At 42.8% G+C, this 21,696-nt stretch overlaps 1 protein-coding gene across 2 annotated transcripts in view; it reads right to left on the bottom strand.

Moving 5' to 3' along the window:
- Positions 1–1,686: 1,686 nt before the first annotated feature.
- The window catches only part of dlg5a (discs, large homolog 5a), a 37,857-nt gene continuing 17,847 nt past the window's right edge, over positions 1,687–21,696 (bottom strand). Inside the window, exons 8-33 of one of the 2 annotated variants that reach the window (XM_083923021.1) lie at positions 20,690–20,920; positions 20,184–20,368; positions 19,943–20,068; positions 18,935–19,067; positions 18,665–18,792; positions 18,407–18,582; positions 18,176–18,279; positions 16,550–16,642; positions 15,313–16,359; positions 14,704–14,824; positions 14,474–14,618; positions 14,025–14,158; positions 13,697–13,786; positions 13,153–13,321; positions 11,300–11,462; positions 10,129–10,262; positions 9,299–9,463; positions 9,013–9,172; positions 7,207–7,355; positions 6,287–6,457; positions 5,554–5,744; positions 5,302–5,445; positions 4,988–5,115; positions 4,619–4,728; positions 3,782–3,891; positions 1,687–3,698 (exon numbers count right to left, since the gene is read on the bottom strand). In XM_083923021.1, the coding sequence (XP_083779147.1) occupies positions 3,595–3,698; positions 3,782–3,891; positions 4,619–4,728; positions 4,988–5,115; positions 5,302–5,445; positions 5,554–5,744; positions 6,287–6,457; positions 7,207–7,355; positions 9,013–9,172; positions 9,299–9,463; positions 10,129–10,262; positions 11,300–11,462; positions 13,153–13,321; positions 13,697–13,786; positions 14,025–14,158; positions 14,474–14,618; positions 14,704–14,824; positions 15,313–16,359; positions 16,550–16,642; positions 18,176–18,279; positions 18,407–18,582; positions 18,665–18,792; positions 18,935–19,067; positions 19,943–20,068; positions 20,184–20,368; positions 20,690–20,920 (4,611 nt within the window). In that variant the 3' untranslated portion in view covers positions 1,687–3,594. The remainder of the gene's footprint in view (positions 3,699–3,781; positions 3,892–4,618; positions 4,729–4,987; positions 5,116–5,301; positions 5,446–5,553; positions 5,745–6,286; positions 6,458–7,206; positions 7,356–9,012; positions 9,173–9,298; positions 9,464–10,128; positions 10,263–11,299; positions 11,463–13,152; positions 13,322–13,696; positions 13,787–14,024; positions 14,159–14,473; positions 14,619–14,703; positions 14,825–15,312; positions 16,360–16,549; positions 16,643–18,175; positions 18,280–18,406; positions 18,583–18,664; positions 18,793–18,934; positions 19,068–19,942; positions 20,069–20,183; positions 20,369–20,689; positions 20,921–21,696) is intronic. The other variant, XM_083923022.1, reaches the window with a different exon arrangement.

The following is a 21,696-nucleotide window of genomic DNA, read 5'->3' as shown; positions in this document are numbered from 1 at the left end:
GGACATTTGAAGATGCTGGAGTTAACGTGCTGGAGAACCAGCAGAAGGGCGCACCGGACAAATTCATCCCATCATGCGCAGAGATGGTAAAGGCCAAGGCTTGCCAGTGTGGACTACAAAGATCCATCGCTGTCAGACGTAAGACTTCTCAAGTTCAGTTGAGCTGTCAGCAGCTGTCTTGTAACAGAAACCTCAGCAGGAGGGCTGCAGACCCTACCCTTTTCTAAAAAGGGCAAGAGGGTACTTGGAGGACATTAAATATTGGAGCATGACTTCGCAGACCTGCACCTAAAGTATATCAGTGTAAGTGATTAGCGACCAAAGCCTTGAGCGACATTCTCTCGAGAGCATTGAATAACACCAAAGTGGCCTTTTTCACCGTCAGGGCTGAGATGCAGGCAGTTTGAGGCATTGGTGGATGTTTTGGGTGCACTCGGTGCTCTCTTGCCCCAATGAACCTCACAGGCAACTGGAAGGTAGTCATCCATTGTGAAATCATTGGCTAGGGGACTCCCTGATGCGGCGCTCAGAGGAAACAACCTTGAGCTAAAGGCGTCCAATCAACCAGCAAAATCTGGTTTAATTACAGGCTGTCCATCTGCATGGAAAAATATGTTTTTCTTTGCATGTTTATCATGTTCCTAAGCCTGGGCACACATTGATTAGACTTGAGAATTACACATTAGAGTGCCAGTTTGAGAATGAAAAAGGTTATTTGCCTTAATAGTGTAAAAGCTGAAAATCCATTTATCAAGACGGTTTAGTGTAACTCAGGTATCACGTGACTAATGACATGTATATTCTGAGCAGGAACAGCCAATCAGAGACAATGAATCACCGTAAAATATGCCATATTGTTCAAGAACAGTTTAAATATTCTATAAAGTGTTTTTTTTTTGTTTTTTTTAAACATGCATGACTTTTTAAACATTGTTTTTTTTATTTGTGTGAATTTGTTCATATTTAACATGTGAAATTAGCAGCAATCTATATATTTACAATATTAAATAGTTATTAAATAATATGAAACTATAATTGAAATTGAAACCAGCTTTAGTGGTGTTGTGTGTCCTAATAAATGCTATCAAATGAAATCAAAGAAGGCTAAGACTGCCATGCAGACTTACACATATTGCTTTAGATAATGTTATTCATCACCAATGATATTTTGTACCAACCGTTCTCTCTACTGCAGACATTTAGGACATTGACCGGTCACCATTAAACTGCAAAACATGATGTATGATTGTAGTGCTGCTGAAGAACAAATAGAGCCAGCGTCTTTAATAGTGAATATAAACCCGAGTGGTGAAGCAAGGCCACATCTTTATCGCTCTATGAGGTTCTGGCATTTGTTGTCACACCAACATATCTCAACGCAGGATGGCCATTTCATCTGCCACTTTTCCATTTTCCGCTGCTCTCAGCAAAACAGATTCACTTTCATCTCTGAAGGACACTGCCACATTTCAGCGAGACATTTGCAGAAAATTTGCTCTACTTTTGTCCTCTTTAAAACATGATAAAAACGAGACAGTGACAGAGGAATTACTTCTTTTTGTCTTTCAAAAAACTCAGACTGAGTCCATATTGTGATACAGAAAATGAGTTTTATTCTCATGTTAATGTCTCAACATACAAATCACATTCTTTTTAATAAAAGAAAAGTTCAATCAGTACCTGGCATCTAGACTCTTTTCTGAAAATACAACCATTTCACGTTGTATCCCGCTCTCTAACGTATGCTTTCTACTCAGAAAAATAGTAACATTACAGTTTGCTTCTGCTTACTCTTTTAGCCCAATAGTCAAACTCGTGGACCAATTTTCCTTTGAAAAACTGTGCAAGAATAGATCCCTTTTTAATAATTCAAATAAGAAGTGATCCTTTTCTTCTAATTAAGAATAAAAAGGCCATTAATGAAATGTAAGGAACTGATGTGATAAGATAAAAAATGTGAATTAGTTACAGTAGAAATTATAGTACCTATTTGTAGTCTACTGGAAACCTAGGAACACATGTTACATGTTTAAGGTTAACAGATAAACAAGTGCAAAACAGAAATAAAAGGATAAAGTTGCCTTAGTGGATTTTGGCACAATAAGATACAGGATATGGTTTCAAGGAAGGGCACAATATTTGTGTCAATATTTTTTGCCTCCTGAATTAAAAAATACAATTAAATAACAATGAAAAGTCACTAACATTTAAACAGATCAGAGGAAAATCCTTTAAGATAATACCCTGCAAATTTTGCTTCATAGTGTCTCTTTTAATGAGTACATTGATAAGTGACTGACAACCAAGCACAAAAAACAAAAATAAATTCTTTTTTTTTTTTTAAAAACATGCTAATACCTGCTAAGACATGACTTGACTGCTGGACGTTCCTAGGCCTATGGCCTAGTGAAAATACATGTAATATATATTTATATATGTTTCTTTTTTCAGATGTATCTGCATACTGTATATGTTATACTCTATATTGTTGTTAAATATATGTTAAAGAGATAGAATGATAGTTACACAGTGGTCTGTCTAGCCCTGGAGTGCATTCTGAGGAGTTAACCCGTTGGCCGCCACTTCGGCCTACCCCCAAAACCTCACCATTGTCATGCGCTCTACACTGTACTGGTCTCAAATCAGTCCCTAAGTCATCTAGTCCATAATGGGTGAAAGAATGCATTGTATCTTTGAAGAAAAACTTGAAAAAATTCTCTTAATGTTGTGGCTACGTGACCAGGGGCTGGTTTCAGACCAGGCTTCTTCTCCGAAGGCACTTCCATAAACTGTCCACACGCCCAGCTACTATAGAAACACAATGCATAGAGCAAACATCAATGTGTTTTGGGTTTTCATGGCCGTCGCTGCTGGCAGTCAGGTTCAGTAGGACCACGGCTACATACTTCAAGAGGTTTGATGCATTTTGCACTTTTGCTGATGAAACACGACGAGGAATATGATGTCTGATCCCGGCATTCCATTTCTATAGCATCAGATTCATTATATTCAACTGACATTGTCATTACAAATTGTCTTAATGTTTTCTCTCTCTCTCGCACAAACACACACACACACACACACACACACACACACACACACACACACACACAATTTGTTGTCAGTCGTCGTCAAATGGGTGCATAACTGTCGGGAAACCACAAATGTCATTTTAATACATGAGGAGAGTCCGGGGGGGTTGGCTGAACTTCATTGGTGTTGAGGTTTGTGTACACAGGGGAAGGGGCACTCAAGCATTCAAGCAAATATTGAACGCAAATAGTCGGACTCATCTTTTGACTGTAAACGGACGCTTACAATGCAGCATTACAAATACACCACCAGAAACCCTCAGGGAAGACTGACTGAGCTTTTAACATCGAGATCCAGTGCTACCAACCTGCTACGGAGCACATCAGAAATAAAAAGGAGGCTCTGATTATAAATCAAGACAAAGACAGAAATAAAAAAATATCAATAATTAACATAACTATTTTGCTGTAGTGTACCTATTGGTATAGTGTGAAAGGGTTCATTAGTGTTTGGGGAATGAAGATGAAAGCTGCAGCTTGCGTTACTGGTAGCCGGTCTCCTCTAGGGGCAGCCGAGAGGAGTCCACAGGACTTTACTTTGTTCTTGATCAACTATAGTCATGATCTGAGTGCAAATGTAAGGGAGGGCTCCACCTTGGACAATACCTGAAAACAGAGGGAACCTCTTACTACAGTTCAAAGAAAGTGCTTGACTGACATAATGGGCATGTTATCGATTTCATACGAACCTGTGAAAAACTTGCTGTACTCTTGCTCTATCTTCTGCGCACTTTCAAATTGCTCCTTGGAATGTTTTTGAGATACTTTGTCCCGCAGATAAACTGGATCTTTCTGCTCCCTGTGAAGAAAGAAAATGTCATTTTAGATATGAATCCAACATCAGTGACCATTCATATTCCTTGTATTTTGATTGCGTCTTATAAAAAGATCAATATTATGCGATTCATACGTGTATTTTGGGTTTCTACATACAGGATGTGTGCATTTCTCTGTGGATTGAACGTTTTGATACTTTCACAGTATTTAAAAAGCACCTCAACCTGCTTTATAATTTTTTTTAAAAAGACATGGAAATATCACTTTTTACAATATGGGAGCTTTAATCTTTCTATCACTCAGAGCATTTACTAATTAACTGATAAAAGTTAAGTAGTTGATACTCAAATTTAGAATTCCTGTACTTTTGATGCCAGTAAGGGTCTTGGGAGAGAAATATGTTCTGAAAATATATCACTCATTAGGCAAAGTGTGTCCTTTGTTTATCAGGTATTGAAGTACTACTTCTAATAGATATGAAGTTAAGATACAGCACTTACAATGAGAGACTTGATTTAAAAAAAAAAACAAAAAAAAAAAACAACCGGCATGTTTCACCACCTGATTGGGATTATGCAAGTGTGTGGTGGGGTGCGCTGCTTTGGCAGACGTGCCAAAGGGTTCATGTTGGGATGGAGAGTGTGAAGGCTTATCCTCCTCCATCCATCCATCATCCATACCAAACACACACAAGGATGAGATGCCACCGTACTAGGACTGTGTGTGTGGTTCAAAGAAATGCTACTTACTTGATCTGCTTTGCGTTTTTGTAGCGGACGAAGACAACAATTGGATAAATGTGAACGCTGTGGAGCCTTTCGATGGCGTGCGGGGCAATGTCGAGTAGACAGTGGCAGCCCTTTATCCAGAAAAAAAAAGAAGGAAAACACATCAAGCTAATTAAACACCATTTAATTTCAAGTGTCAAGTGTTGGCCAAGTCTGGCCAACACTTGACACTTGCGGTTACAAGCAGGAATCTTGCTTTTCATCCATAGATATCTAAGATAAAAGCACTACAATAGTGATAGCTTATCTTGAGCCAAGATTAAGGACAACTTGAAGCCACTTTATCTTTCCTGATAAAATCTGATGAGAAAGAAAAGCACTGGCTAATACCTTATCTGTTATTTCTTTTATGGAAGCAACAGTGGTCACATCAAAATGGCCACTCCTGCGCTTGTAGTCGATGAAGAGGCAGTCTTTGACACCTCGCTCGATGGCTTGCTGGGATGCCTTCATCACCTCTGCAGACATAACAGAAAGAGTAAAGAGAATTGCCTATAGGACAAGCATGGATATTCCTCAAAGCTGTGGTGTAAATAAATCATTTGATGATGCAGAAATATCCAACAGTTATTAAGAATGCAGCTGCACCATTTACTCCCCCCTGATTTGTAGAACTGACAAACATCTGCATGAGGTGAACTCACCTAGTACACATCTGCAGAACTTCCCAGGAGACTCTTTGACCAGCATCTCCTTGACGGCGTCTGTGAGAGGCCCGAGGATGAGTACCGGTCGTGGAGAGGTGCACTCCACCTTCTGGACCCGCTGGTATGCCAGGCTCACACAGTCTGACACAAAGAACGTGCGATTCATTCAAAATATCCTATTTATGTTGTGCTGTTTCGATGCGCCCTCCTACTATTTTCATACAAGACATCTTAAATGTTTCTTCTCACCATCGAGGAAGGGGATAGAGTCTGTGCTGATGGCATCCAGAGCCACCATCTCTTTGCTGTCTTTGGAGCTGCTGCGTTTGTGTTTCTGTTTCCTCCGGAAGAACGATCTGCGGGCCGCTGCAGAGAGTGTCTTACTGGAGTCTTCCTTCATTTCTGTCACACTGTGTCTGCGGTAAAACTCTTGGTCCATCCTACACCACACACACACACACACACACACAGAAACACAGATTTAATTGAGGAGGATGCATGCAGAAAAGGTATTATCTGTCTTAGGGACATTTAGGCCCAATAAGATTTTAAAAACCTGACATTTTAGACCTTTAGACTTCTCTTTATTGATCACTTTTTGGGTGACTCCCACAAGGAAATTGAATATGATTGAATTTAATTTTTTTTCAGATGTCAAGAGACAATTTGTTACAATAAGGTTAGAGCAAAAGTTAGCCATGGAGTTCTGAGAGTCAAGGTTGGTAGGACAAAATTAATCTTTATTGATTTAATCATTTGTTTAGAATTTCTTGTTACTGGCTACATGCGATAAGAGGACAACATGACCTTGCAGTGCAAAAAGGACAGTCTGAAGCATATGGAAGAGAATTAACATTACATATGATTTCTACATCGAAGCACGTATGGAACAGATTGTTGTCACAGCTGTTACAGACTGTCCTCTAGCTCAAAAATATGTGTGTGTGTGTGTGTGTAGGCGTGCATTGCATTCTCCACGCACATGTACTTGCTGGGGATCTGCCCCCTCTGGATCTGCTGTGCGTTCTCATCTAGCTGCCAGGCCATCCATGTCCCAAAGCAGCCCTTTGGTAAAGACTCATCCACGTACAGGATGTCATCCTTCTTAAAACTGAGGTCCCCCTCGGCCTCCCCCGACCGGTCATAAAGTGCTCTGGTGTGAGAGAGAGAGAGAAAGAGAGAGACAATGATAGATGGGGGAGTTATGAAGAGTAGGGCAGAATCAGGTAGTGGAGGAGCATAAAGTTGATGAAGTGAGAAAGCAGGTGAGGTATCAGACACGAAAGGTGTGAAGAGAACATGCTCGTGTATCAGAGATAGACGGAGGGTAAGAAAGGAAGTGTAGAGAAAGTTTATCTTCTGTACAGTACAGGCCTTGCTGGCCTCTTGCTAGAAACTCGCAAGTCATTCCCAAGCAGCCAGGCAGGCTGAGTGTATTTACTGCGGATGACATCACAAGCCCACTTGCCTATATGACAAGTGACTGCGGCAGCTGCTGCAACACGCCCCGACAGACTCCCAACAATAAAACATGACCATTTTAGATCTTCATTTTCCATTCATATACAGTGTATTTCTAACAGCCTAGTAAACCCTGAGCACTAAAATGGATGAGGTGTTGGGTCTAGTGCGTAGTTAATAGAGAGATTAGATAACCTAAATTGGTGGTGTGATTAGCAGCACTGTAGTCACACGGTGGATCTAAAACATAATTGGTTAGATGAGAATGATTCCAGCTTATCCAAAGGGGCGCTCCAGTGGTGGTTCTATATATAGCAGCATGAGCACAGAAGAGGCTGCTTAGGGAAAATTAGCGTTGTCCTTTTACAGAGCTGTTACACATAAATGCCTGACAATTATCTGTGCGTACGTGTAATGGGTGTATGTACTATATGCATTTACCTAATATAAAAGCCATCTCCTGGAACATCTTTGAGCGTGCTGAAGTCATCTGGCCGATGCTGCGCCTTGAATGTGACCGTCTCCGCAGGCTTCAGCATCTCGACGTACACCTCTTCTGCTGTCTTATTCTTCATATTCACCGAGTTGTACTGAAATGTGATGGGAATGGGAAGAAAAAAAAACAAGGGAACTTCACATCATGAAAAATAAGACAAACTCAGGTTGAGGAGCAGAGAAATTTAGTGAGTGTGTACACATCTGTGTAGTCATTTGCCGTGCCCATGAAGGGATCCACTAGTCAACAGCTACATTTCTTCAGAGCTTTCAGCTGTATTAAAGTGTCGCAGTATTGATTTGTGCTATGTATGGAGGAGGAAAACAAACAAGATGGGACACTGAAGGACAGACCGATGCTGTGCAGCCTGATGACAAAGCTGCATGACAATTTAGATAGCAGGCCTTCTGTGGAAGAGAGATAAGTGGGCACACCCCACAAATTGTGAGTTTGCTGTACTCTGAATGGATGCAGACAAGGAAAAGATCAATGAGGAACAATGACAGGCAAGATAAAATAGAATAGAATAGAAATACTTTATTGATCCCAAGCTGGGAAATTGCAAAAGAAATGCCAGTGCCTTCTTCTGGCAATGCTTGAGTCTAGAGGAACAAAAGCACTTATAAGAATTAAGCTTGAGATCACTTAAAAAAAAATGATATTACACCTACAACTCTTTACTGAAAGTCCACAGCAACTTTTTTTCTGTGAACCTGATCTGTTAGGGTTTAACACCAACTTCTGAAAATGGTTGCCAGTCTGCCAACCAGGTAGGGGTGTACGGAATAAACGGTGTACACGGTTGGATTTAGTTCTACAGTATGGCTTTTGACTCGGCAGAGCAGCTCGGACATAACCACGCAATGTGTACAGGCAATACAAAACCGGATCTGACCCGCAAGGGAATATTTACTGGCCCTTTGAGGAGAAACCTATGTGAAAAAGTAATTCATGCCCGTAGTGGCCGATGTTGACTGCTGTCCTCTCTCGCATCTCAGCGCAACTGTCTCAGCGCATCAAATACACGCTTCCTGTAGGCAGTCACAGCGCATGCTCCCGCTATTTCTGCATTGCTCCTCTCCATAACAGCACCCTCTGCACCTGTTGTTGTTCTTGCAATCATTTCAGTCTAGTTAAATCCATACTTTGAAAAAAAGAAAGGTTGACAGAAAACCGGAAATTCGACAGCGAGTGTACGGAGAAGCATTTGTTTTAATGTGCAACAAGTGTATATGGGTGTAAAGCAAAAATATTAATTGGTTAAGTAACTAACTAGTACCATAAATTATCAGATAAATGTAGTAGAGTTAAAATTTCAATATGGAGCCGAAGTATGAAGTAGCATGAAAAGATATACTCAAGTAAAAACCAAGAGCCTCAAACCTGTACTTTAGTACAGAAGCATTTATATAGAAGTTTAAAGATGAATCAATATACTGTGATATAATAGCATTCCAATCTATGTTTCAAATTATACCGTGATATAAATTTTAGACTATACCGTACAGCCCTACAACCCGGTGGTTGCCATTTTTAGTCATCTTTGTTTTGAGGAACTAAGATACTATGTACGTGGTTATAAGTCAGCCTAATAATAAAAATTGTGACATAGAAGACAATGTAATTTACTCAAGTAATTGCAAATATGACAACCAAATACATACATATTTTTTTTGCAAACATAATGACATTCCTAGGCCACAGTTTGTGTGTTTCTGCATGTATTTAAGTAAAAAAGCAAGAGTACACACCTCCAGAATGAGGTCTCCGGAAAGCAGCCCATCAGGGCCTCTGGCAGGACTGTCCTCATCCAGGCTCTCTATGTAAACGCCCCGTAGGTTCCCTCCACAAAGTGTGACCCCCACCTCCACCCCAGGCCTGCGCACCGTCACAAGCCGTGGCTCACTCATTCTAGAGGACAACAAGTGGTCAGTTAGAGAGCTTTCGTACCTCGCACAAATTTCTCTCACTCCGAAACTTATCTTGATGGTGGGGTTGGTTTTTAAATCTTTTATTAATGTTTGTGTAGAGGGTTACCTGATATAATTGCGGGGACTGGTAGTGGGTGTGGTCTGCTTGGAGGAAGGAGTGAGCGTGCCCTCGTCCTGTTCGCTGAGTGTATCGATGGTGGAGTGATTGTCAGGGGTGGCAGCTCCGCTTCCCTGGGGAGTTGACTGAGTACTGACTGGCTCCAGACGGGAGCTGCACCGAAAGAAAAAAGTCAAAATTGGGAACGCTTTGACTCCAATAAAGTAATGTCACAGTAGAGGGAAATTAAAATTAGCATATCCTTTGCATACTTTGCCCATTAGAGAGCACTGAATGGTTTATTTTCCACTGTAAAATGTGTGATAATAATAATAATAATAATAATGTCTACATATTATATAAAAAAACATTTTAAAATCTTGTTAAAATGAAAAATTTTGTCTCTACATTTTGTGTCTTGAAATATAAGGAAGGTCAAATGTTTTCACTCTCAAATATCGCCATCAGTATTGGACAAATTATAGCATTAGTTGAATCAATCATGCATTTTGTGAACATCTAAAGATGAACAGCTACATAGTTAATTACATCTTTACTTGGCACCTGGGCAACAAGTGCTGTTTCAGAGATTCTTTTATGTTCATTCAGCTAAAAAAGTGTATCATCCAGCCTCACTACTCAAAAAAGAAAACTACAAATGCATTTAGAGAACATCTGGCCCTTTATAAAAAAAAAATATATAAATATCTTATACTGTATATTATGCTTAAACTGAAACACTAACTTACTGGAACTGATTCAGGAATCAGCCAAGCAGCTCACCTGGGGCTAATCCCACGCTCGAACATCTATAGACAGTTCTACGAAAAACACGTTACCTGGAGCGAGAGTGGTTGCCCAGCTGGTACATGTGTGGGTTGTACTGGGCCATAATGGTGATGGTGTCACACTGCTGGCCGATGATTAGACGAGCTTGCTGCTCTGTTGCATTCCGCAAGTTGATGCCATTATACTAATAAAAGAAGAACAGTGTGATTAAGAGAGATGGAGTAACTAAAAAGATCATGGAGATATGAACACAGTATGTGTCCAGTCTATTAAAAGGTTTTAAGTCATTAGTCATACTTGGCAGAGAAGATTCCCATGAGAATTGACAAGGGATTAGATTTACACCCTGTTAAAAGTCTTGAAAAGAGTGCATACTATACGTTCTGTAAAGACACCAAGAAGCTGTTGTTTGCCTTGCAACATCTGTAGTCCTACTTGCAATTCAGAAGCAATTGTGCTTTGTTGTGGTTATTTATGATTTTTACATGATGCATGCACCCCAGTCATTCACAACACATCATGACTATATTAAACAGAGCTACAGATCAAGGGGGTGTCATCTTGCCACCACTATCTGCCTTCATTTATTCTCTTTAATGAGGGGGGAAAAACATCAAGAGTCTTATGAGTCTTAATAGCAGATGTTTAGGAAAGGATTTGTAATACATTTTACACTGAAAAGTGCACATTGATCTAGAGTAGGCCTCTTGATCATGGCTAAGTTAATTAAGGAGGAGTCAAGGGCATTGATGTGTGATAGTGAAGGACAATAAAAACCCTTAGTCTTCTCAAAGTTTTGGTAGAATAAATCCACATACCTTTCAGAAACATTTTCCAAGAACAATCCGACTATTTCTACTTTTCTTTGAACTATTGAAACTGTGTAACACACACAAGAGCAGTACATGCCCTCGAGATGTAGCGTTGCAACAGAATTTCAGCATCCAGAAAATGCATTTCAGCAAGTATTAAAATACTGGGTACCCTGACAACATTCAGGAATACAGTCTTCTACGACATGAAGCCTGAGTGAATAAATGTATGGTAGGCAGAAATACACTGAGCCATTGAAGAAAACCCATATTTGTAGTATAAGTATTATACCCTGCTCCTGTATTGTTCTACTCCTTGATAAATATCTGACAATGCATTCTTTATTTATGCTGCTTGAAGCATCTCTAACAGCTCTAACCTTTTCCACATACAGTAGACTGTTCATACCTCCAGTAATTGATCTCCGTATTCCAACCCTGCCTGGTGGGCGATGCTACCTCCAGTAACTTTAGAGACAAAGATCCCACCGTTCTCCCCGCTGACGATGGAGATGCCCAGAGGCTCTGCACCTTTTTGCACAATGACATTGCGGGGTTCTTCCAAGTAAGGCCTGGTGGGAATGAGGAGTGTATAAGTGAATAGCAGCCCAGAGAAATTAGTTACAGGATGCCATACAGGAGCAAGTTGAGAGGATGAGGTGATATAACAGTTGGACTGACGTATTTACAGTTCTGGAGTTGCTTGCTATCTAGGCTTTAATACATAAATCGTATGTGGTCCAAATTATAAACACCATCAATTGAAAGACTGATTTGTGTTTCAAGTCTGTTTGAGCCTGAGCTTACTTTTCTCTCCAGGCCTGTAAATTGATCTTTCCAATTTCTCCAGAGCACCACTTTATGACTGGCTTACAGAAGAACCTGGACAGGTTTTTGAGTACAGAGACACTGTGTGCAACATCATAAAAAGCACAGGCAAGTGATTTGCATGAACTGCGTGTGTCTTCATAACAAGCTGGCTTCGGACATGGCATACAATTCGATGAAAGGGGATAAGAGGAATGGATTAGCAGGCCAGAGACAGGGGTAAACGGAGTGGTGGTGTACAAACAAGACCATGACTCAGAAGCTTGAGGCTGAGTAATAATAATAATACCATTGCATAACATACATACTGCGGACGGAAAGGTGACTTGGCTTAAGGCCAAAATACAAACATGCATGTTGACAATGTTGTCATCATGGAGCACGGGCGCTGCATGCAATATCTGCGATTCAAGTGGGTTTTTCTGACATGGAGGGAGAAGTGTAGACATATAAACACTGAACCTTTGAGGTTCAGCGAGTGAAGCTAATCAGGTCTTTATTTTGTTTGTTTCCAAAGGCCCTGATATTGGGGCATGCAAAGAACTAAAAAACTAGAAAATTAAAACCGCGTTCCTGTAGGGGGTGAAAAACATCCCAGTTCTTGTTTTGCACTGCGTATTGTGCATCAACTGCATACGACTATTCTGCTCCTCTATATTATCTACCCAACTGCACTGAAGCATGTGAACTTGTGGGGGGGGGGAGGGTGGGAGGCATTCCCTTCTTTGTAGCACTGTGAGGGAGAACGAACCTGAGGCTCCTGAGAGAGGAGAACCTCGGCCTCGCAGCCAAAGGAATCCTTAGAAAGGATCGATTACGGTAAAGAGATCTGAAAGCGGAAGGTTGCAGAGAGGTGGAGGAAGATAAAGAGCAGAATGGAGGACAGATATCATACAGAGAAAGTAACAGTGTAAAAGATTGAGAGGTGATGCAAAATGGGACAGAAATGTTGGAGAAAAGGGATAAAGTCATATCCCAACATAGCAGGAGCTCACCGCTTCTTTTTTTTTGAAGTGGCTTCCATAATATATAAAGAGCTTTAACAGGATTTCAATCTGAATTTCAATGAGGGACTGCACACTTCTGACCAGGATAGACCTGTTGCCTGGCAACGCCTTTTGAAAAAGCCTAAGATGATCCCTCAGGGCAGACGTAGGCCATATGGTACCCGCTTCTGAAGTCATCCTTATAATCATACTCTCCATCATTCACCCGACATCTACACCATTTGTAGAGCCATTCTCTCAGCATCCCAGTCCTATAACAACGGCCGCAGCTAGACACCAATAGCAATCATGTGATTAATATTCTGAACAGGTCCACTGTGAATTTGTCAGTTGGCAACATCACATTAGTGCAGGCATGTCATCCAACTGTAATTCTGGTATGCTTGTTAAAGAAAAATGTGTCTGCGAGCACTCGTTTCCATCATACCTGTCTTTCCTGCGCTCCCCTATTGGCAAAGGGCTGACTGAGATCCGAGGTAAAGTGGAAATGGAGCCTTGTGATTGGCTGCTGGCAAAGGAGGAAGTCTCCAGGTTGAGTGGCGACTGTGGAGGTGTTATGAGACTGGGACTGCTACACTCAGAGTGTGAGAGGGAGCCTGGATTTAGGAGAGGAGGAGCAGAAAAGGGACAGGATAAGAGTGTGTAGAAAGGACATCTCACATGAAGATATGCATCGGGAATACACATTGAAATATGATTATAATTCAGAAACTTCCCAGCATTTTTTGACAAACACATCATTTCACTTGTCTCACATCAACACATAACCAGACACTTTGTCAAGGATATTGGTACGTTTATTTTAGTTTCTATATCTGCAAATGTAAGCATAGTTTGATTAAAGAAGCACAGCATGCAAGAAAAATCATTCTAACCACCTTAGGAGGAGGGTTTGGATATTAGAGGGTCTTTTTAGGTCTTTTAGTAATCATGTGATGAGTTTTTGTTTTTTTTACTAGTGAGTGCAGTACCTCTGTCTGACCCCAGCATGGAGCGGGGGTAGCGGGGAGTGGAAGGGATTTTGATCCTCTCTGTGCGGTACTGGACATTATTGGAAGAACCTGGCAGATGGATGAGATGATACAGGAATGAATGCTGCGACATAATATCCCAAAAAAGAAAGAAAGAAAAGAAAGGAGAGAGAGAGAGAGAGAGAGAGAGAGAGAGAGAGAGAGAGAGAGAGAGAGAGAGAGAGAGAGAGAGAGAGAGAGAGAGAGAGAGAGAGAGAGAGAGAGAGAGAGAGAGCACTGATTCTGTGACCTTTATGTGTGTGTTTGGGTGCATGAGTGTCAGACTGACCGAGTCGTGCGCTGGAGGGCAGTGAGTTTGTACCGTGTGAAGCTCTGCTGCTGCGTGACGATGAGGATTCAGAGTAGTCGCCTGTGCGCTTCTGCTGGCTCAGGTCGAGGCTCAGGCGACCCTGGTGTTGTGGGCTACACACACAAAAAACAATAAAATTATACAACTATTTAAATATGCAAGATATTTCACAGTTTAGAGTTAGTTAAACTGACTGGCTTGACTAAATCGCTGCGGTATAAAAGCAAAGTAACAGTGGGAAAGACTTTTCCACCCCTAACCCAAATTTAAATATGTGATACTGCCTTTAGGAAACTGGCTAATTAAGAAATATTAGTCATCATAACAGGCCCCAACGAAAAAAAACACTGAGCTGACATTAAAAGACGTAAACCACCAGCTTTAAAAACAGGGGTCAAGGAACAAGCGAGTGTGAAAAAGAGGTTAACCTGGTGTGGGTGTGCTGGTGACATATCTGGGAGGCGACAGAAGGACAGTTGCTGGTATGAACGCGGTGACTTCGCACGGTGTAGACTGGATTCCTCATTACCGCCGTCACAGCAGGGCAAGGAGACAGACCCCGGTGGACTGAATCTAACAGAGCACAGAGACCACTGTGTTAGGGGGGTGGGGGTTAAGCATGCAAACGTGCGTTTATGTAAATGTTTGAGAAACCCACTTGGAGGTAGAGTGCCATTGTAGACCGTGGGGACGAAGCCGACACTGTGTCTGTGGGAGCGGCTGGGGGAGGAACGCAGCATGTCCCTTGGCTCTGGGGAATGCTCGTCGTTCTTGTAGCTCTGTGATGAATGACAGAAATGAATGGTTACCATTTTCCCTGCAGGGTAACAAAACACCATTATATCTTGGGAGCCCTTTGCTGGAGACAAGTACCGTATGAGAAAAATGACAGCGTGAACATCCTGCGACGTTTAATATGAACATTTATCCCCTGCTGCCTTCTCCTGTGTGCTCCGAGGCCTGAAGAGGTGAGCTAGGCACTGACTCAGCTCCTGGGTTTTGTGGGTAGCTGTACCAGTGCAGAAGCATCAATCACTCTGACACGCTGGCTACGAGGCAAGTCCCAGAGGAAGAACTCTGACAGGGCTTTAAATTCTATTACAAAATGGATGCTTTGGCCCACTTGGATGATTTCAAGTATTGGTCTTATTTTTGAATTCAAACACTTCTCAAATGCATCATCTCTTTAGCGGGGAAGCTTCTAAACAAACCGGGATGACATAAAAAAGGGAAATGCGGCACATAAAGACTTTTAAAATGGACTTACTTGGAAGGAGGGAAGAGTGATGGTCTGGGGGGTCATCCTACGTCTAAGGGCGGGGGCGGATTTAGGACGCGGCCTCTTCACCTCTGGCTCCTCCCCTCTAGTCCGGCCGATGTCCTCGTCGCACGACTTCCTTGAGGTCAGGACCTTGCCGTCCAGGAAATAGTGGTTTCCGTTCCTGTCTCTTTCTCGCTCGCTCCTCTCTCTGCTCTCTCCTGCTGCCATGGAGATGGCAGCCTCTCCCTTGCCGTCCGAGGTGATCGTACAGTCGGAAGCGGAGCTGCTTTGATGTTTGTGTTTGAACTTAAAGGAGTCACTGCGAGTGGGTGGGGTTGGAGGGGTTGGTGTAGGTGTCGATGAGGAGGAGAGGGACTCTGTTTTCGAAGGCTGTGGGGAGTGTGAAGCTGCGGCGGCTACTGCTGCAATCTGATTGGCTGCCATGTACTCCATCTTAGAGGAAGGCGTTTCAGGGCGTTTGAAAGTGTCCGGGTCAAAGATGGACTTCCTCTGCTTGGGCGATTTGTAGATGGAGAGCTGGGCTGCTGCTGTGACTGGACTGGTGTTATCTGGTGCGACCGACATACCTCCCACCATCATTTTAGGCCACGTGCCCCCGCTGTGCTTCTTCTCCAGGGTTGTCTCCATTGTGATGCAGTCTGAGGCGCAGACAGGGTCAAAGGGCAAGGAGGAAGGTGCCTTTGTGTAGGGACAGCACTCTTGGAAAGCACTAGGCCCATAGCGGCCAGTGCCCAAGTCAGAGGCTGGCCGAAGGCTGGTGGCATGGAGAGAACCCGTGGAGAACGGCTTACCAATGTCGCTGTACACCTCATCAGTTTCACCTCTGACCTTCCTCCTCTCCCCAGAAATGCTACTTGTGCTGGTGCTTCCGACCTCGGGGCAGAAGATGTCGGTCTGTGTCGAGCTGTTGTGTTTGAGGTTCCGGCTGTTCCGGGAGTGAATCTCAGACACGTGAAGGCGCCCGTTGGACTTCTCCGATGACTCACGCAGACTCTCAAAGATGTTCTGGCCTGATGTGCTGTGAGGGAAGAACTGTGGGGAGGACGGATAAAAGGATGTTGTGATACACTGGCAAAATTAACCGGTAATGCATCAGATAAACCAGTTCTCACAAAGCACATGGTTGAAGTTGTAAAACTGCTATGTGGGGCATAAAAGTGTAGAAAGAAAGGTATGATTTTTGGCATCAGTGAATCAGAAAGGAGAGAGGAGTGTGGCCCACCTTCATCAGTGAGAGGCTAAGAGAGTCCCTGCAGCTCCTCAATAGAGCCTCACACTCTGTCACAGATTTGTTATCCAGAGCAATGCCATTTATCTGGGGAGTAGAGGAAGACATTGGAAATAAGGACAGGCCCTTAAGCACTAAAGCAATCCATGTTAGCAGTTTCTCTGAGGTCTACGTGTGTGCGTGTATGTCTTATTAGCAGTATTATTAAAATAGATGCACATATACAAACACATACACATACACATACAGGTGACACATTTCCTCAACACGAAATTGCCTTGGGCCCGAAATGCGTCTCACTGCTGTGGTGAGCAAACCGCAAGAAATCTAGGCCAGCACATTTCAATATGAAGAACCCTCACACTGCAATCCGCACATTTCCATCACAATGGGCTCCATTTGAGAGGATTTTTTTTTTTAATGGTCAGAGATATTAAAGAGCAAAGTGGGTAATATATTATGGCTGAGATTTATCATGAAATTGGTTCAGAAAATAACTTTCTGCTCTAACTTTGGACGAGTCGGATACATTTTATCAAGCATCTCTGAGGGCGCACTCACACTGTCCATCCGTACCGTGCCCCGTGCTTTAGGGTACTTGTCCCCCCCTCCCTCTCCCCCAAAGGGCCAGGCCCGTTTGTACTCACACTGCCTGGGCCTCGGCGAATGCTTCTTGCCTGCCTATACGTCATCACAGCGTTACACGTCACACACATTGATTAGAGTCATCGCGATGCATCGCTTTGTTTACAAATCTTTCCATAGACATCGGAGCTTTCGTGCGTCTTGTCCAACTGTTTTTGAATATTTTCATCTGACTAAATCTGCAGTAAACACTCCGCCTCCACATCACACCAACGTGGACCTTTCACCGCCATTGTTTTAAATGTCCGCGCATGGTCCGTCCTTCTTTTTTCAATGTCATGCATATGTCATTGGAGATTCTTTTTTTTTTTGCAAAACGCAATTAAGCATTTAATTAGTTACATACAACCCAATACACTAATGTGATTAACATTCAAAGCGGCATTATAAAATACGACACTCCACGATTAAGATCTCAAAACGCATCGTCTGTACTTAGCATTGCCTATGATCTGACAAATCACTCCCCTGGCTATGCAGCTAAATGGTGAGCAGACAGATCTAAGTGCTCTGGGATTGAAAAAAGGTAATGCCCAGGTTTAATGCTTATGTTTAAAATAACAGAGTGGTTATGCTAATCTTAAGAGACAAGGCCACTTTTCAAAGCCAAGAGAGGGAGATGCATGGTTGCATTTCTGTCACTTTTCTCTTCCTTTCCCTCAAGTGTGAGTATATTACGGCTGTGTGTGTGTGTGTGTGTGTGTGTGTGTGTGTGTGTGTGTGTGTGTGTGTGTGTGTGTGTGTGTGTGTGTGTGTGTGTGTGTGTGTGTGTGTGTGTGTGTGTGTGTGTGTGTGTGTGTGTGTGTGTGTGTGTGTGTGAAGACGGCTCCACCTAGTCCTCTAGAACTGTTTTTGAGGATTTAATCAAAGCGGATTAGGAGAGGGATGTATGGGGATATATGTTAGATATGGACAGAGGGGATATTTAAAAAAATAATTAAAAAAAGCATTTCAAAGAAGATAAGAAAGACTCACAGCAATCAGTCTGTCTCCAACTGTGAGGGAACCTTCCCTGGCTGCTGGACTGCCCTGGAGGAGGGCAGTGACAAACACTCCGCTCTCCAAACCAATACCGCTCTCTGAGATACAGAAGGGGGAAATGATGTGATGAAGAAGAAAGCGTGAAATAAAATAACACTGAAGCATTAACAGCCACAAGGCGAAAGTAAGACGGCGAGACAAAGCAAGTAATTTACTCTAATATACCTTTGTGTCCCACGAGGTTGATGTGTACAGGAGTGACAAGCCTTCCTCCCAGGGACTTCCTTCTTCGTACCACCATGTTGATCAATCCGCCGCCATTAAGGACAGCCTTCACCACCTGCTTCCTGTCCTTATTGGTCAGGTCCATGTCATTAATCTTCAACAACCAATCGTTCACTCTAGAGACACAAGAGGATGGATGATTAGTGATTCAAATCAACTGAAAAAAGGACACAGATAGCTTCTTGAGGCAGCTCGTACCTTAACCTTCCATCTGCAATACTTCCTTTGTCCACCCTTGTAACAAATATTCCACAATCTCCTGGTAAATAGGGATCATTTACCCCCTCAGCGATGTCAAACCCAAGGGCCTTTAAATCCATGTCATCCTGTAAAGCAATTATATTAACGTCAGTATACTTTTATTTTAATATTGTCGCGTTCTGGTAGTCTTTAGTGCTCTGTTTGCTCTCAGGAGACATCTGTGTCCGCGAATCACTCTCAGTAATAAGAGTTGAGCACTGCTCTTACCCTGTCTTTCTCAAACTCCACCACCTCTGTCTCCCACTCCAGGGAGTCTGTGTCGATGGCTGAGTCGTGAGAGCTGTGGGCCATTAGCTGACAGAACCGGGCCTCCTTCTCCAGCTGGCTCTCCATCTTCTCCCTTAACACGGGAAGACACCGCACAAAGGGTCAAAGGTCAATAACTTGAGGGCAGATGGGCAGGGACAACCGAAAGAAAGACACACAACCGGTCTTTATACTGGGAAATATTTTTATAACCAAAAGCACATAAAATGACATTGCAGAATCCTGCCTGCAGTTAGAATTTTAGAAAGTATACATTTTTATCTGTTTTTATGGAATAAGGCGCAAACTTCCATCAAAATATCCTTTGCATCATTTCTCACACTAGCAAACACCTTCTGTTTTGTGGTTTAGGGAATCAAATTTATCTTTACTCACAAGCAAATTAAAAGTAAAGGAATTGCACACAATGCCCAACTGTCAGTAAGATATATGGTGTCTTACTGATGCATGCCTTGAATGTAGTTGTGGCATTAAAATCCCTAATCTTACGATGTTCCTTATAGGAGGGAGAAACTCTCAAAGACACAGCATACTGCATGCTCCGTCATAACTTTGACTCAAAATGAGCTGCCATATTCACTGCGGCCAGCAGAGGGAGCTTTTACATGCAATATAAACACATTTATAAGGGCCAGTGAGAAACCAAATGTGTATGTGTGTCCAAAACGCTGGCACTTTTCGGGGATTACACTTTTAATCTGAGTGTGTGGAAATGATGCCAGGCGAACGACTGAGCTCCATGATGTCTCAGCAGGCAGGATATCACAGTTTACCCCCTGCCACACACTGAGTACAACAGCTTACAGAGACAAAGACAAGTTGGCCGAGTAGAGGAACGTTGTTCTGCACTCACTCGAATATGAGAGGATTTTCCCTTGATTGCTACTACGAGTCTTTCCTGTACATTTCAACATAACCAAGGCTTCAGAACCATAGGTGGAGACTCACTTTAATTCTTTGAGCTCTCGCAAGGCATCATTCTTCTGTTTCCTCATATCATCCAGATTACGCAGGGCATCAGCCAGATCACTGACTGCCCGGTCCCTCTCCCGGCGTAGGTTATCACACAGAGTCCTGGTGGTGGTGGGGGGGAGTGAGACGATGAGAGAAGAAAAGGGTGCAGGAATTAGCCGATTTTCTAAGACATGCAAAGACTTCGTCCTTATGACAGACCCAAACACAGACTGACCTTATGCTCTCCCTCTCCGCCACTATTTTATCCCTCTCTTGAAATGCCCAGTCCCGTCGACATTTGGCCACCTCTGCCTCCTGCGTGGCCTCCTTCAGTTCCTGCGACATGGCCTCATACTGTTTCCTCAGCATCTCAATCTCCTTATTGGCACGTTCCATGTCCAGGGTGGCCGAGTCTTGTTTCTAAGAACATTGAGTAAACATGGATAATATATTTGTTGTAGTTGTTATAGTGTGCTACATGCTGCATTTCCATTACCATTCCGTTACAAAATCCTAGAGTTCAGTGTCTGATGTGAAAAAAAACTGTGGCGACTATCCAGGTGTGTGACTGTTAAGAGTACCATCTAGTGGGCAGACAGAGGCGTGACATGAATCCGGTTAAGGGTCAGCCCGATGACATGCTGTAATCCACCGACTGGCAACTCCCTGGATGCACTAAGCTCTTTATCATTTGTCTAACCTTTGACTCCACACTGTCAAATCTGAGGTGCATTTTGTTACCTGTCTAGCTTGATAGTACTCTCGGAGCAACTGATCCCTCTGAATGATGGCCTCCGTCCTCTCTTTGCGGGCCACGTCCCTCTCCTCCCGGACCATCTCGATGTCCTTGCAGGCCTGGCTTAGCTCCTTCTGAGCCTCTGCCTTGTCCTTCACCTCGTGGCAGTACTTCTCCAGCAGCTCGTTCCTCTCGCAGATGGCCCTGTCGCGGTCCACCAGTGACGAGTTCAACTCCTGTGGGGAACAAAGGGGGGCAAAACGGAATGAGGGCATCTCAACACAGTGAGTCATTAATGCGATGTGAAAAAATTATTTCAGGGCCAATGCAGAGTTATCCAACACTAGTTATGAATCTCTTTTGTCTGTCAACCCCAGTGTTCAAAAATATTCTTCAAAAAGGAGGCAGTGCAGCTGGACTATTCTTGTGTGGTAGCATTGGAGAAAGTGGCCTTCGATGTGGACAGTAGATGCCTGGCCCGAGTCACAAACAGACGCACTGAAAACCTGACATTGACTCAGTCAGTAACTGTCATCAGGACAATCTCTGGGTGCAGCTGTGATTGATGAGTAACGATAAGAACAGTTTTCTTCGAAAATGCTTTATATCCAGTTTTTTAAAATAGAGGATTACTTAAAAAGGTCCAATTGATGCTCATTTTCAGGGTCATATTTGTATTTAGGGTTTCTACTAGAACGTTTACATGTTTTAATGTTCACAAAAAACATTATTTCTCTCATACCGTCTGTCTAATTATACCCGTATTCACCCTTTTAGCGCCTCTCTTTAAGCTGTCTCCCAAAAAATGTCCAATTTGCTGATTGGGTCTTCTGCATCTGTACTCTCAGCATCTCTGCAACTTGATTGCAGCCGGGTAATGACTGTAACAGCTCTATAGCAGCACTTTCTACCTATAAATAATATAGTTGTGACATCACTTCAAGTGTACAGAAGTCCTGACGACTCGTTTAGAAAGGCACAGTTTCTGAATACATGTATTTCTCTGTGGATT

This window comes from Echiichthys vipera, assembly GCF_963691815.1.
Source record: "Echiichthys vipera genome assembly, chromosome: 11".
Taxonomy (NCBI): Eukaryota; Metazoa; Chordata; class Actinopteri; order Perciformes; family Trachinidae; genus Echiichthys; species Echiichthys vipera.
The sequence above is the reverse complement of the archived record's forward strand: the minus strand, read 5'-3'. Positions and strand labels throughout refer to the sequence as shown.